The 17,194-nt window shown below is 40.2% G+C and overlaps 1 protein-coding gene across 15 annotated transcripts in view; it reads right to left on the bottom strand.

The window, feature by feature from the left end:
- Positions 1-17,194, bottom strand: part of CDC14A (cell division cycle 14A) — a 188,864-nt gene that overhangs the window by 90,648 nt on the left and 81,022 nt on the right. For all 15 annotated transcript variants that reach the window (XR_006712541.1, XM_045478431.1, XM_045478425.1 and 12 more), the window contains 2 exons: positions 15,431-15,497; positions 12,118-12,180 (listed from right to left, as the gene is read on the bottom strand). Coding sequence is in view for 14 of the 15 variants with exons in the window: in XM_045478431.1 (XP_045334387.1) it covers positions 12,118-12,180; positions 15,431-15,497 (130 nt within the window). In the remaining variant the exon portion in view is untranslated. The remainder of the gene's footprint in view (positions 1-12,117; positions 12,181-15,430; positions 15,498-17,194) is intronic.

Raw genomic sequence — 17,194 nt, 5'->3', positions numbered from 1 at the left:
AAAAAGTAAAAGTAACTGACTTGAAAACATAAATTTTTACATCTAAGAAATATATCCATGCCAGTAAGGCATACCTCTGTTGTACTGGTCACAAAATATATTTTTCAGTCCAAATGCTGAAAATCAATTGGCCTTACACCACTGTAATAGACAGTAAAATAGAAAAGACAGACCTTGAGCTTAACAAGTACAGGATTGATCCCCTTTATCAACAGATAGGTTTCCTAAGACAACATGGACAAACTGTTTTTAAGCACATTTCAACATTCATTAAAACTTTTGCTGAGCCTTTATTATACATTAACGACTATCACTCGGTGTCACACATAAAATAATAAAAAGTATCTTCTCTGTGATCTTAAGGAGTCTGAAGGCAAGTGGGAGTGACCAATAACAGTAATAATAATAGATGTAAATACGTATTTACCACCAACTCTGTACTAGGCACTGCTCATTCAGTCCTTACAGAAATCCTATGAGGTGGGCGCTACTCTAGTCTCCATTTTACCCATTGCTACAGACTGAATGTGTGTGTCCCCTCAAAATGCACACATCAAAACCCAATCCACAATATGATGGTATGTGGAGGTGGGGTCTTTGGGAGGCGGTTAGGTCATAAGGATGGAGCCCTCACAAATGGGACAAGCGTCCTTACAAAAAAGACCCCAGAGAGCTCCCTTACCCCTTCTACCATGTGAGGACCCAGGGAGAACACGGCCACAGAAGAAACGTGCTGGCGCCTTGATCTGGGATCTTCCAGCCTCCAGAACTGTGAGAATGTTTGTTGTTTAAGCCACGCAGTCTATGGTATTTTTGTTTCAGCAGCCCAAACTAAGACACCCATTTAAAAAAAAATAAAGAGGGGCGCCTGGGTGGCACAGTCGGTTAAGCGTCCGACTTCAGCCAGGTCACGATCTCGCGGTCCGTGAGTTCGAGCCCCGCATCAGGCTCTGGGCTGATGGCTCAGAGCCTGGAGCCTGCTTCCGATTCTGTGTCTCCTTCTCTCTCTGCCCCTCCCCCCTTCATGCTCTGTCTCTCTCTGTCTCAAAAATAAATAAAAACGTTAAAAAAAAAATTAAAAAAAAATAAAATAAAATAAAGAGTTGCATTAAACTTTGAAACGTGGGGCGCCTGGGTGGCTCAGTCAGTTGAATGTCTAACTTTGGCTCAGGTCATGATCTCATGTCTGTGGGTTTGAGCCCCACATCAGGCTCTGTGCTAACAGCTCAGAGCCTAGAGCCTGCTTCAGATTCTCTGTCTCCCTCTCTCTCTGCCCCTTCCCTGCTCACTCTGTCTTTCTATCTCTCAAAAATAAACATTAAAAAAAAAGTGCTATAATAGAAGTATGTAAGAGGTTTAACAGTGGCACAAGACTATTTGAAAAATCAAAAAGAACTAAAAGTCTCTTTTTATTCATTAAAAAGCACCTTCCTTGGGGCACCTGGGTGGCTCATTCGGTTGAGTGTCCGACTTCAGCTCAGGTCATGATCTCACAGTTTGTGGGTTCAAGTCCCGCATCACGCTCTGTGCTGACAGCTTGCTCGGAGCCTGCAGCCTGCTTCAGATTCTGTGTCTCCTTCTCTCTCTCTCTGCCCCTCCCCCGCTAATGCTCTATCTCTGTCTCTCAAAAATAAATAAATGTTAAAAAAAAATTTTTAATAAAAGCAACTTCCTTATATTTTCCTAACTTCTAAAACAATAAAATAGTGTTGATGGTATAGTTGTATTACATAAACACAAATATGCTGCAGTGATTGGTACTTTATGTGCTTAAAGCAAAGCAAATATTTGAGTTATTTGGTTTAAATTAAAATGGCATGCCATCTGGCATCTTAAATAATCAAACTCTAGATTATTAATTTAGATTTGCTGTTGAGAGACAGTGTGGTGGAGGGAAAGAGGAGGGCCCCATGTGGATGACTGTTTCACCTCTGCTAGCTCCAGCTGGGGTGGGGAGACACTGATGGTAGAAAACACTTAGTGGAGGGGCTGGGTGGCTCAGTGGGTTGAGCATCTGATTCTTGATTTCAGCTCAGATCATGATCTCACAGTTCTCGAGATCGAACCCTGCATCAGGCTCTGCACTGAGAGCATGGAACCTACTTGGGACTCTCTCTCTCCCTCTCTCTGCCCCTCCCCTGCTCACTCTCTCCCTCTTTCTCAAAATAAATAAATAAACCAGAAAAAAAAAAAAAAAAAACACTTAGGGGACTGCTCCAGCAGCTCAAACCAATGACGCCTCTGCTGATGCAGCCACAGGGAGCACAAACCCAGTGTAAGTTTGCAGGTGCCCTCCAGTGCTCAAGACATGATTATTTGAGGCCACCAGCACATACATGATTGTTGAAAATTGGAAACAGGTGCCCTCACCCATGAAGAGTGTGTTCAACCACAAACCAGAACCCTAGAGAGCAGCAGCATTTCAGGTGGATAAAGGAAGAGAAAGTACTTGCAAAGGAGACTGAGAAGGATGGCCAGAGACTCAAGGAAGAGAAAAGCAAGAGATGGATCCTTACAAGTTGGGGAAGGAAAGTGAGTATCCAGAATTAGAGAGTGGCCACAGGATAAATTAAGTAGGAAGAAGACCAAACACAACCATCTGGTTTTGCTAACTTTTGTATTAGCAAGGACAGGTCCAGCAGACTCACAAAAGTAAAGACCAGACTATAATCAACTAATGACTGAATAATAACAGAGTCAAGACTGCTCTCTTAAGAAGCTTGGAGGTAAAAGAAAGGATAGAAACCAAACAGCAATTAAAGAGGAAGGAAAAAACCATGGGAAATTTCTTAGGACAAGGTAGACCTCAAAACATTTTATAGAGTCAACCAACATGACTTTTGAGCCAGCAATAGGTGTAATGGATTAACAGATGTGGAAACACTGGGTGCCTCCACATTTGCAGGTGCAGTGTCCAGGAAGGAATTTTGCTTCCTTGAACTTGTAGCCTTTGAGTGGTATACTCAATACTACAAGATAGCCCCAGGGAAATGCTTCTAATAGTTCTTTGAGTAGTCAAATCACTGTGGGAGGCATACCTCCACAGTTCCTCCAGGTGGTCAGGACATGCTCACATACCTGCATTCTGGAGATTGCTTGGCCCCAGTCCTATGGCAGGAATTCACAATTACAAGGGCAGAAATTCACATTTTTTCAGTTCCATAATCCATGAACAAGAGGACAGACTAAGCAAGCAGCACCGAGATTACATTCTAGTTTGCTCTACAAACTCTAACCCAAAGCAGTCTTGAAACATCATACCTTAGGTGTTCAACAGCATTGAGACCTGCTGTTGACCTGAGGTGACACACTGAGCAAAGGAAAACCCAACGAATGTTATCAGTTCTCAAGGTACATACAAAAATGCATCCTCAGGAGTCTACACCACCTGGTCAGTTTGACAATTTACTTATTAACAGCAATGAAGGATGACAAAGTCAACCTGGAGACAGTCTCTGCTCATATATTAAACTAAACTGATGTTACATGGACTCCCTGTTTGAAGATTATAATCCCTAGCAATCCTGTGTTACAAATAACTGGTTAAAAAAAAAAATCTCACTATTAGAACACAGACTGGCTGGTAATGAAAGAATGAAACATCATTTATTGATGCTGTCTACCATAGTTAATACCTTTTTCCATTGGAGTGTTACTACAAAATCAGAATGAATTCTTAATTAATAAATCTTGGTCACTTTCATTAGAAAGTAGTTATTTTTAGCAAATTATATAAAATATTTTGAAATACGCTACACTCCTGTTTTTAGTATGCATTCAGTCATGTCTTTATTCTTTCATTTTACAAACATTCAATGACTGCCCACTATGAGCATACTATGCTACTGGTTACTTACTCAGACAAAGATGAGTAAGACTCGGTTCCTGACCTCAAGTAGCCAGAGTGCAGGAAAGACACAGATGTGTAAATAGAGCATCAAGCAACACTGTGTGAGAATAGCTCCCACAGAGCTAAGAATAACTTAGACACATGCACATAAATATGGTGGGCAGGAAAGAAGGGATCACAGGCAGGAGGGGGGAACAAGAGCATGCTGGAAAGCACAAAAGCATGCAACTGCGAAGCCCATGAAGGACTTAACATAAGAGACTGATATAATCAGACACAATTTCTAAAACATATACTCCGATAGTAATATGAACACTTGATGGAAGAGGCCCAAGAGTCAACAAAGACCCTTGGGACACCTGGGTGGCTCAGTCAGTTGAGCATCTGACTCTTGATTTCAGCTCAGGTCATGATCTTACAGTTGTGGGATAGAGTCCCACATTAAGCCCCACATCAGGCTCCATGCTCAGCATGGAGCCTGCTTAAGATTCTCTCCTTCTGCCTCTCTCCCCTGCTGTGCTCGCTCTCTCTCTCTCTAAAATAAAATTGAAAGAAAGAAAGAAAGAAAGAAAGAAAGAAAGAAAGAAAGAAAAAGAAGGAAGGAAGGAAGGAAGGAAGGAAGGAAGGAAGGAAGGAAGGAAGGGAAAGAGAAAAGGAAGGAAGGAAGGACCCATTCCCAGACATGCAGAATTGACCAATGCTTCTTTATAAACAGTTCCCACATGGGCTACATTACAATGTGGCTAAGATAATGTGAAATCACCTTCTAGAATAGCAATGCTCTTTTACCTAAAGAATACCCTGTAGGTGAAAATAGCAATAAAAATGACTTATTGCTAGAAAAATCACCAGAATATCTCAGGAGCAAAATTTTCCACATTCAGCCTGTCATGAATGAATGAGAAATTCTGTGTAGACAACTAATCTGCTCAGCAAGAAAATGGGACTTGTGGTGAAGGTCAAACATGATAAATTCACAGAATGAGGCAGAGGGATATATAGATTCTAAGATAGCAGATGGTAAGAATAAAGGTTCTCACCCCATACATGAAGAGATGAAATTACAGGAAACCTCTTGAGAAAGAAAAAAAAAAAAAAAAAAAAGACTGGACCCAGCAAATATACTGAGCAAACAGAAGGTATTTAATAAGTGTTCAATAAACAAACTGAAAAGTAATCAACTGAAGGCCACAAAGAATGTAATGCAGCTTCTTGACCCCCATATAACAAAAGTTTATCTGTACACCGTTATTTCTGTAGAACAAAGCTTTCCAACAAAATGTAGATCCCTGGGCAGAGACGGGGGCAGCCAGAGTCCCCTAGGCCAGTCATCAACAGCTATGAGCTATGACCACAGGGTGCTGAGCAAATATTATTTTCCAGGTATGCCTTGAGGAGAGAAACAAAAGGAGGCCCTACGCAGTGACTCCACACAGGCAGTAACCAGTCTTTCTGTCACCAGGTCTGCAGTAGCCAAGCATGGCTCTAACCACGCCCATCAAGTAACCACTGTTAACGTGGTCCAGGTTTGTCAGCATGGAAAAGCAAAGGGCCAAGTCCATAATTCCAGGAAATATCCTCATACTGACAATGCTGCCTCACTGAAAGCATTTTTTTTCTCAACAAAAGGAATGATTTATCGGGGGGGGGGGGAGATAAAAAGATAGTGGAAGATATAAAATAGCTCAGAGAAAGGAGTCAAAGTGATTTCATAGTTTTTTGAAGTAGGCTTTACGTAAACTTTAAGCTCCATGTAATGCCCAAAAAGGTATTTAAGGCAATTCCTAGGGATTGCGTGGGCCAAATTCGGGTTGGGGTAATGAACATAAACCACAGCAGTAAGGCATATCCACACGCTGCCACTGAAGCTTGTTTCCTTGCACTTCTCTCCTCCTCCCGTCTCCCCAGGACAAGGTGCTGCTGAGTTGGTCTGTGTGTGGCCAACATAGACACATCATCAAAAAGGACAAGCCTTCTGGTAAACAGGAGAAAGCCCCTCGGAGACCACCAAACCACAAACTAAAGACACAACTTCAAATTCTCTTTGATAAATAACAACTGCTTAAAAGCAGCACCATTAATGATTAGTGGCGTGTAGGCAAGGCCTTATTTACCTAAGAAAGAATGTTAAAAAGATTGACCGAAGCGGCGCCTGGGTGGCTCAGTTGGTTGGGTGTCTGACTTTGGCTCAGGTCATGATCTCACGGTTTGTGGGTTCGAGCCCTGAGTTGGGCTCTGTGCTGACAGCTCGGAGCCTGGAGCTTGCTTCAGATTCTATGTCTCCCTCTCTCTCTGCTCCCACCCCACTCATGCTCTGTCTCTCTCCCTCTCTCAAAAATAAATAAACGTTTAAAAAATTTAAAAAAAAAAAAAAAAAAAAAAGGTTGACTGAAGGCAGACTCAGTGGATGGGTGCTGTTATTTCTAGGTCTCCCAAGCAGGACATCATCCTACATGAGCAGTAACAGTATAGAGGTATGGCCAGGGTACAGCTCCTCACGTCCGCTTAGGTGCATAATTTGAATACTCAAGCTCTTTCATCTTCATTGTTGTTTGCCAGGGCAAAAAGTCTATTTCCATTTTTCAAGTGACCTGATTAATGGCTAGGTTTCGAAAGAGTGGCTGCTTTCTTAGTTCTGCAAAAACCCGAAAAGAAATCTGTTGGTAAAGTATGAATGTTTTGACACTGGTTCTTAGTAGAAGCTTTTGGACCACCTTCTCACAGTTACTTCAGGGGACCTTGGTGGCCGAGCTGCCAGAATTACATCTGTTTGATCAGTGCAGATGTGAAAAATGCACAGGCAACAGCTTGGCAAGACCTGAGAGGCCACGTGTCGGAAGATACTTTTGGTCATCAATTATTAATGGGCCATTCTGCAAGTCACATAAAAATAAAGCAAGAGCCTGAGATATCTTACCCCAAGCCTTCTAAATATGACAGGACCTTAACTCTTAGGTGAACAATTAGATTACCTGAAGCAAGAAGACATAACCTGTTCTGCTTATCCAAGGCTTCACATCATTCCAAAGGACCCCGACTTTCATGGGCAAGCCTGTCCTTGTGGAATCTGCCCTCTCGTGGGGGCGCCTGGGTGGTTCAGTCGGTTAAGCGTCCGACTTCAGCTCAGGTCATGATCTCATGGTTTGTGGGTTAGAACCCTGCATCGGGCTCTGTGCTGACAGCTCAGAGCCTAGAGCCTGGAGCCTGGAGCCTGCTTTGGATTCTGTGTCTCCCTCTCTCTCTCTGCCCCTCCCCTGCTTGTACTCTGTTTCTCTCTCTCTCTCAAAAATAAATAAACAAAAAATAAATAAAAAGAATCTGTCCTCTCACTACACATGGCTATTGAGCCCTTGAAATGTGACTAGTCCAAACTGAGACGTGCCATGGAGCAAACTACACACCGAGTTTTGAAGGCTTAGTCTCAAAAATACAAACGTTAAAATACATCATCAATGATTTTTATATTGATTACACGTTGAAATGATATTTTGGGTAAATTGCATTAAATAAAATATATTTAAACTAATTTCATAATTGTTTTTTTCTAAATGTGGCTACTAGAATGTTTAAAATATATATAAATACTTTTCATTATATTTCTATTGGACAGCACTGCTCTAGACCCATGAATTGCTGGAAAGATGGATATAACCTTTTGCAGAATGAGCAAACGTTTATCTATAGACCTTATAAAACAAGTATTTCTCATATTCTGCTGACCTTGTCATTAACAACATTTTTTTAATATGAAATTTATTGTCAAATTGGTTTCCATACAACAGCCAGTGCACATCCCAACAGGTGCCCTCCTCAATGCCCATCACCCACCCTCCCTCCTTCCCACCCCCATCAACCCTCAGTTTGTTTTCAGTTTTTAAGAGTCTCTTATGGTTTGGCTCCCTCCCTCTCTAACTTTTTTTCCCCTCCCCAATGGTCTTCTGTTAAGTTTCTCAGGATCCACATAAGAGTGAAAACATATGGTATCTGTCTTTCTCTGTATGACTTACTTCACTTAGCATAACACTCTCCAGTTCCATCCACATTGCTACAAAAGGCCATATTTCATTCTTTCTCATTGCCACATAGTATTCCATTATGTATAGAAACCACAATTTCCTTATCCATTCATCAGCTGATGGACATTTAGGCTCTTTCCATAATTTGGCTATTAACAACCTTTTTAAGTAGAGTTCTTATCATAAAGCTCCCCTTCTATCACACATAGAGATGCAGTCTCATTAATTTAGGCTTTTTCTTGAGCCAATTTATATATGAAATGTAGTACAGTCAAGTAGTGCCTTTGAGGGGCACCTGGGTGGCTCAGTGGGTTAAGCCTCCAACTCTTGATTTCATCTCAGGTCAGGATCTCAGGGTTCGTGAGATTGAGCCCCATGTAGGGCGCTGTGCTGACAGCACAGAGCCTGCCTGAGATTCTCTCTCTCCCTCTCTCTCTGCTCCTCCCTGACTTGTGCTCATGCTCTCTCTCTCTCAAAATAAATAAACATATTTTTAAAGTGTCTTTGAAAAGCTTCATCCTGACATCCCCCAATAATCTAAGATTTACATTCTCCTAATTTGCCATCAATGATAAAATTTTACTTTGAAAACCACAATGTCCCTTCAAAACTAAGCGGATAGGGGCGCCTGGGTGGCGCAGTCGGTTAAGCGTCCGACTTCAGCCGGGTCACGATCTCGTGGTCCGTGAGTTCGAGCCCCGCGTCGGGCTCTGGGCTGATGGCTCAGAGCCTGGAGCCTGTTTCTGATTCTGTGTCTCCCTCTCTCTCTGCCCCTCCCCCGTTCATGCTCTGTCTCTCTCTGTCCCAAAAATAAATAAAAACGTTGAAAAAAAAAATTAAAAAAAAAAAAAAAAAAACTAAGCGGATAGAACTAGAGGGTATTATACTAAGCAAAATAAGTCAGTCAGAGAAAGACAAATATGTGATTTCACTCATGTGGAAAACAGATTAACATAAGGGAAGGGAAGCAAAAATAATATAAAGACAAGGAGGGGGACAAAACATAAGAGACTCTTAAATACAGAGAACAAACTGAGGGTTGCTGGAGGGGTTGTGGGTGGGGGGGATGGGCTAAATGGCTAAGGGGCATTAAGGAAGACACTTGTTGGGATGAGCACTGGGTGTTATATATAGGGGATGAATCACTGGAATCTACTCCTGAAATCATTATTGCACTATATGCGAACTACCTTGGATATAAATATAAATATAAATATAAATATAAATATAAATATAAATATAAATAAATAAGAAAACCACAATGTCTTCATTGGAATACCAACTTTGCTGGGGCAAATGGAATATGTGAATCTAGCTATCCCCCACGTTCAGCAAATGTCCAGAGTCACTAAAGCAGGTGGGAGAACAGTGAGAGAAATTATGACAAGAAAGGATTAGGCCCACAGATTGTCAAAAAGAGAGTTCCTTTATTTACTCAGTAAGCAGCATTTATGAAATGCTCACTCCCTGAAAATCATGCTTCTATTTGTGATTTTCTTTTCCTAGGCTTAATGATAGAATGGACATATCATTCTCAAAAACAGAAGTAATTTGACAGAAAATGTCAAATGTTCACCAACTGCCACCTGTCTCTCATTACCTGAGTTTTGTTGTTATTGTTGTTGTTTATTCAGGTGAGGATATGACCACATTCTTAACAGATTTTTTTGGTTGGCTGGTTGGTTGGTTGGTTGGTTGGTTGGTTGGTTAGTTTGCGAGAATGAAACTGTACTGTTTCAGGTTTTTCAACAGCTTTCCAACTACTTCTCAACATCAACATTAAAGTTTAAAAAAAAAAAAGATGAAGGAATAAGTAAAGTATCAACTAATTTTCTCTCTTTATTGTGCTATTTGTTCCTTCCTCTCCCTCTTGAATCCCCACCCAAATACCTTCTTTTAATGGAAATGGCTTTTGTTTTCTGCCATAGAATGTTCTCCATGCTCATATACATGGAACATGAAACTTAACAAATTTGGAAGCCCACTTTAAGAATATAAAATTATGGGGGAGCCTGGGTGGCTCAGTCGGTTAAGCATCCAACTTCAGCTCAGGTCATGATCTCAAGGTCCATGGTTCAAGCCCCGCATTGGGCTCTGTGCTGACAGCAGAGAGCCTGGAAGCTGCTTTGGATTTTGTGTCTCCCTCTCTCTCTGCCCCCCCACCCCACTCATGCTCTGTCTCTCTCGAAAAAAAAAATTAAAAAAATTAAATATACACACACACACACACACACACACACATATATATATAATTATGAATATAAAATTAGGTATAGGACCTTTCTTTTTTTTAAGTAGGCTCCATACCAATGTGGGGCTTGAACTCATGACCCTGAGATTAAGAGTCACATGCTCTACCAACTGAGCCAGCCGGGCACCCCTTAAAATTAGGTATAGGATCTTAAAAGGTGCCCATGCAAGTGGGGGGGGGTCTCTAAAATTTAAGCTTTGTTAGCTTCATAGGAAATAGCTCTGCTCATATAATACAGACATAATATATGTATATGCAGGGTTTGAGGGGCGGATTCTTTGGTCATTACTAAAATGCCATGATAACAATGCTTTTGTGGTTAAAAAAAATACTTAAGGCTTTTAATAAATTGCACTAAACTTATTAATAAATTTAGCACTATTTATTGATTTGAGGAGAAGTAGAAGCTTTATGATGTTAAAACTTTCTATCCAAGAACTCAGTATAAATTTTTCCCCTTAGTCATGTCCCAAAGAATTTGCAATCCAATAAGAAAAAATAAAAGTTTGTACACAAATAGCCACGATACAGGAAAAGTGGAAAGTACAAATTGTAACATGTGAAACTGAAGAGAGAAAATACTCAAGAGAGTAAGAGCTGATCTGTGTAGATCTGGCACGCATGAAATGGAGGAGGGGAACCATTAAAGGAGATGGGCACCTGGCAGAAAGGAAGCTCGGTCAGGGCACAGGGACACTCAAGAAGCAGTAAATACGCAGCTCGGTGGGGCTGGCATGCAGAGGGCACACGGTGAGCAAAGTGAGACAAGGAGAGCAAGAGGGCTGGAGCCCATCCATGCTAAGAATGCCAGGACAGAGGACTCTATCCTCAATTCTGCAGGGCAGTGCAGTTTGGGGCCAAGACAGGCCAAGACGAGAGCTCTGTTTTAAGATCAGTCAGTCAAGTGGGTGCAAGACCAATAGGAGAAGGGCCAGGGCTCATTAGAGTGGTGACCATAGTCTACGACAGAGGGTGTGAGACCTGCGCCAGAGTGAAAGAAGTAGAACAGAAAGGACAGGAAAGATGAAACACACCACAGGGCACCAGCAATGAGAATGCAACTGCTGGTTAGATCAGGGAGGGAAAGAGAAGTGTTTCTGTTCTTATGCCTGAGTGAACAGCAGGATGGTGGTGCCATTAATACAGACGAATGAAGCGGAAGACCATGTTTGAATGAAAGACAGTCAATTTCTTTTCACATATGTTATATGTGAAGTTTAACATGTAAGCAGGCTATCCAAACAGACATCCTGAACTAGAGCCCAAAGTGGGAGGGCTGCCCTCTCTTGCTAAGGAGGGGGACACATTTCACAACTCCTCTGGAGGACCCCAACAGAAGAGCTCCCTTTCATAGAATGTTGAGCCTAATCACATTCTACAGGCTTCTCATCTTCCAGAGAAACTAACTGCTTCTAGACTCTTCCTCCTCCTACTCAGAAAGTGCTCTCCTTCAACATCTTAGAGCACAGCCTAGCTGGGATAGCCCTTGACTAAATTCTGCATCGTTGAGCAGGCAAGACATTATTCAAAAGCTTTGTGATGCCACAGGAAAAAAAATTCACCCAACCCATAGAACTAGGTAAATTCAGCCATATTTCAAAATAAAAGTTATGCAGCAAAAACCAATACAAGGCAAAAGTCCAATTTTGTTTTAAACAGAACCTGAATTTTTAAAATAACAGTAACTCAGTTTCACTACCAAACTACACTTTGAAATTATTTTTTCTTATAAACTAAATGTGCAAAGTAATTACTAATAGAGGTTTGATACGAGAATATTATAGATACGACATTTTCCCAAACTAAAATTTGGGTGACTGCTGGTTCAAAGGTAATAGCCAAAGCTGAAAGGACAAAACTGACAGCTATGGAAAACGCCAGAATGCGTTTATTTTAGCAGTCACTAAATTTGCAATACTTGAGTGTTGGGGGGGGGGGGGGGTACAGGGGATTTTAGTTAACATGAAATTATATCTTGCAAAACATTAAAATGTACAAACCTCGTAATGTTCATATTCATCCACATCAAATGTCTCAAAGTCAAAAAATCCATGTTGTAATCCCTAAAAGCAGAACTTGAATTAGTTTTTCCACACCAAATTGATAACTTTTAGCCATTCCTGCTCACAAATGACCCTCACTAACCTGAAAAAGCTTGAAACCTTTCATTTATAACACCTATCTAGAAATCATCTAATATTAGTAATTTTGCTTTGAGACTTTCTTACAAGTGGGACTGAACACTTAGAAAAATATGAAAATATGTCCTGCAAAACAGATCTAGAGTCCTAATTTACATTGTTTTGTGTGTAAATAAATTAATTATGTATATAGGGGTGCCTGGGTGGCTCAGTCGGTTAAGCGTCTGACTTCGGCTCAGGTCATGATCTCAGTTTGTGAGTTCGAGCCCCAAGTCAGGCTCTATGCTAACAGCTCAGAGCCTGGAGCCTGCTTCGGATTCTGTGTCCCGCCTCTCTCTTTGCCCCTCCCTCACTTGTGCTCTGTCTCTCTCTGTCTCTCAAAAATAAGTAAATGTAAAAAAAATTTTTTTTAATAAATTAATTATGTATATAAAATGGAGCATACTGGCAAATATATAGTTAAAACCCATTTGGGAATGACGCAATTAATTCATATCAAACCATAACAGAATACCTAACAGTGATTAACTTTTCAGATAGGAGAAGAAAAATCAAATTTGTAGGTGCTTTTATTTTCCTTTCAGCATTAATGAGATACTTAGCAAAAAGGGCATTTTTACTCAATAGGCCCTTATTTGTCCCTGCTTTGAGAGAATTTGTTTTACAGTAATAGTTTCTGACAGAGTACAAGTGTACTAGACTGCTCTTACACTTTAGAGGAAGAGCTGATATTTTTAACAACACAAAGAAAACGTGCATTACTCCTTTTCAAAACGATCCAGCTTGCTCAGATATAATATTTTGAAGAGGACAGAGTCTCTTCTTTTATGTCATGAAGCTATACAAATTATAATAGAGTACAAACCCACAGTCGTTTTTAAAAATTATGTATTCAAGTCATTAAAAATAGGAGAAACTGTTAAGCCAAGCTGTGGTGCATCTGTATTTGAAAATATTTTACAGACCAGTGTTTTCCAAAATGCAGAGCATGGACCACCTGCAGCAGAAGCACTGACGGTAACTTAGATCTAAAATACCAATTCCTAAACCCCATGCCAGAACTATTAAATGTGATTCTTTAGGGGTAGGACCAGTATTTTAACATGCCTTCTAGGTGATTCTTACACACGATAAGGTCCGACAACACTGTTTTGTCGACCCCTACCGTTAAGAGCAAAACAAGTTGTTTACATTATTTCATCTTTAAACAAAGCAACTCAGTTGATTCCAGTGAAAGCAGTGAGAAGAGTAAACCCTGAGCTATAACCTTCCTTCCTTTCTCTTCATTTAAAGTGTGTGTTTGTGTATGTTTCTGTGTATAGTTCACACACATATGAACTATGCGTGTGATGATGCCCATACGACAAAATCACAAAGATATGCTTCCTAAGAAGGTAACACTGCAGCTGTAAACTGTCTGCACTCTTAGGGGGCATGGTACTCATTGCCAAAAAAATTGCCCAGACCATGATGGCTTGTATAAGAGAGTGTGCAGGGGGGTAATGTGTCTCAGTCGCTTAAAGACATGTTGAACACTCTATTAGGTCTTTCTAAAATCTCATCTACATTCAGGTAATATTAACCCAAACATTTGATGAAACAAGAAATTTACAGAAGATGTTTTTCATGAACAAAGTACAGCTTCCCTCTCTAACAGGAAGGATGTCATAAATTTCTATATCGAGTTACCAAGTTACCATAACAGGTGGGGATATTCCAGGGTGAACTCTTTCTGAACTTCATAAATTTATAAAAGAAACAGCCTGTACCAGATGGCAGAATAGGCGAAATAATAATAACAATAAAAATAACAACAATAACAATAAACAAATTACTTTCTTTCCCTCAGGCATATTTTTTAAATGCTATAATTAGGGTTCTTAACTTGTGTTACTAGAAGTCTATGTTGGTGACATTATTTGTGGGGTGGGCTAGAGTACTTTGACAGTTTTTAAGTGAAAAGAAAAATATTTGAAAACTATTTTAAAGTCTTACAGAGTTTAAATTCATTTTTAAATGAAATATCAAAGTCAAAAAACATACATAAAACAAGGATATTTATCATACCAATTTTCTCAACTCAAAATGTAGCAATTATATTATATTATTATATTATATTATATTATATTATATTATATTATATTATATTATATCATATTATATTACATTATGGTAGAGAAAAGAAACTGGAACAAGAATCACTGCCGATAGTGTGTTTACAGTCCTTGCCAATGGATTCTGCAACATGTACATTCCTGACTGATAAATCATGGCTGTATGTTCAAGATGGAATGATGCACTTTGAACCTTCATTCGAATTCACACTATAACGTGCATGACTTCTCAGTACATTAGTGCTTCTAGAACACATTCTTAAAATTCTCAAAAATATTTTAGATTAACTTCTCCATTATATATATGAATAACTAAATAACTATGCCTCTAAACTATACATACAGGGCATCAAATCACCCAGGGGGATTGTTCAAACAGAGTGCAGGGCCCCACTACCACAGTTTATGGTTCAATCAGTCTTGGATGGGACCGAGAATTTCATCTCTAACAAGTCCCACGCTTTGACAAACCATTGATTCATAACATACCCTTGATATGGTAGGGAAATCTGAGTTAGAATTAGCCCTGCTAAGAACTCCCTGTGGCTCTGAAACTGACTTCACCTCTCTGGGGTTGTTTCCTCGTCTATAAAGATGAGATAATATCTGGCCTACTTACTACTTCACAGAGGTGTAATAATATCCAGGTAGGAAACCAACATGGAAATGTTCTCCACACTGACAGAGGTGTGGGTTGGCTTCCTGTCTCTCCCACACCAAGCTCTAGCTTGATAAGGAAGCTGAACCAGTGACAAAGCAATGTCACAGGCAGAGCAGCAGATAGGAGTGATCCATCTGCCGGGGAAAAGAAATAATTTAAATGAGAAAGGGAAATCCCTTCTACCTCAATAAGGAGTTACAGAGTTACCCGCAGACACCCCTTCAATTTGTCCAACAATCTATATTTTACAGATCAATCATTGTTCAAGAAGTAGAAAGCCTTCTGCTTACTGCCTGTCCTCTCTTCTCTCCAATGATAAACAAGAATATTGACATATTTTTTCTTTCTCGTATTTTGAAACTACTGTGTCAACTACAGTAAGGAGAATTATTATTACCTTTCTGATTCCCTGCAAACAGTCGAGGATGGTGAGATTGTAAGTGCAATTTCCAAAGGAAGCATCCCTATAAATACACACACACACACACACAAAAACAAAACAAAAAAACAATACTAAAAATGTACATTCAGAATATTCAAATAAGACAATACCAAAGACAATTGAAGATATGCTTGTTTGGCTTCACAGCTGTCAACATGGTAAATTTATGCAACACATCAGATACTACTAGTTAACTACTCTTACATCTTAACTGAAGCATTTCTGAAACTGCCTTAATCCAATAGGCATAATTAATAAGAAAAGCAAATTCAAGAGCCTGAGCTCACAAGTCAGATTGCCTTCATTCAAGTTCCAACTCTGCCACATACTGGCTGGGACCTTGAACAACTTATTTTACTTCTGTGAGTCTCGGTTTCCCATCTCTGAAATGATGTTACTGATGGTATTTACCATTTACAGGATTATTGTCAGATTACATTTAATAAGTGGAAGTCCTGGAGCGCCTGGGTGGCCCAGTTGGTTAAGTCGTCAAGTCTTGATTTCGGGTCAGGTCATGACCTCATGGTTTGTGGAGTCGAGCCCCACACTGGGCTCTGCACTGACAGCACAGACCCTGCTTGGGATTCTCTCTCTACCTCTCTCTCTGTCCCTCCCCTGCTTGTTCTCTCTCTCTCAAAATAAACAAATAAACTTAAAAAAAAGAAAAATAAATGGAAAGTCCTTCATATAAGAGCCTGGCACATAGGAAGCACCTAAGAAATATTATGGTTTTTCTTGGTATTATTAACAATGACCTGAACTGTTCCATTAAGTAGAAGATTTATAATCACCAATGGTATTCTCAGAGAGGAACAACCACCTATCAGGAATATGGTAAATACAAGCATAAAAATGTGAGGACAATGTAGGCAGGTCAACAGAAGCTAGCTGCTGTTTTCCTGGATTAAATGACACCCCTCCTATCTACCCTCCCCCCCCAAAAAACAAAAAACTATGGAAAAAGCAGTCATTCTTCCAAACAATCTCCTCTCAGGATCCAGGAGAACTTCTAATGCACCATGAAGTGTTGTATCAAAAGGAGTGGGAACCTACTGCACCGAAAATTGAGTACTTCATACTTTATTTAAGTTTTTAGAGCAACCTGCTTTAGGCAACATAAAACTGAAGTATCAAGTTCAGGTGAGGTTAAGCAAGAACTGGCACTGGAGCTTTAACACTAGCAATGTTCCAAGGTGTCCAAGGCAAGAAACTTGACCTCCAGGCTCTCAGTCTCTCTGCCCAGCCCCCAATGCTGACCCGAAGGAATAGACCTGTCAGGCACCTGCCAATGACAAAGTCGAAGGCACCACACAAAGTTGGTTCAAGGGCAGCAGTAGGGAAGGTGCCAGAAGATGATGCTCCATGGGGAGAAAAGGACCTTCAAGTGCTTCAACATATAATTAACATAAAACTGAGTTTTATATCACAACCATCCAATGTAACTTGAACCTATGGCTGCTAAGTATGAATTAAAATGAAGCTTCAATGTCACTGGATTTCAACATCCTGATAACCTAACATAAAAATAGGAAGTAAGCAAAGCAACTTAAAAGAAATGTTTAAGTTCTGAAGCTTCAAAGTTTTTTGTTTGCTGAAGCCTCGCTCAACAAGGGGCTTAAACCCATGACCCTGATATCAAGACCTGAGCTGCTTAATCGACTGAGCCACCCAGACACTCTTGAAACTTCAAAGTTAACCTATGTTAATAGGAAGGATTAT

The sequence above is a fragment of the Leopardus geoffroyi genome, chromosome C1, assembly GCF_018350155.1.
Source record: "Leopardus geoffroyi isolate Oge1 chromosome C1, O.geoffroyi_Oge1_pat1.0, whole genome shotgun sequence".
NCBI classification, from domain to species: Eukaryota; Metazoa; Chordata; class Mammalia; order Carnivora; family Felidae; genus Leopardus; species Leopardus geoffroyi.
Note: the sequence above shows the minus strand (reverse complement) of the source record. Positions and strands in the feature narration are given on the sequence as shown.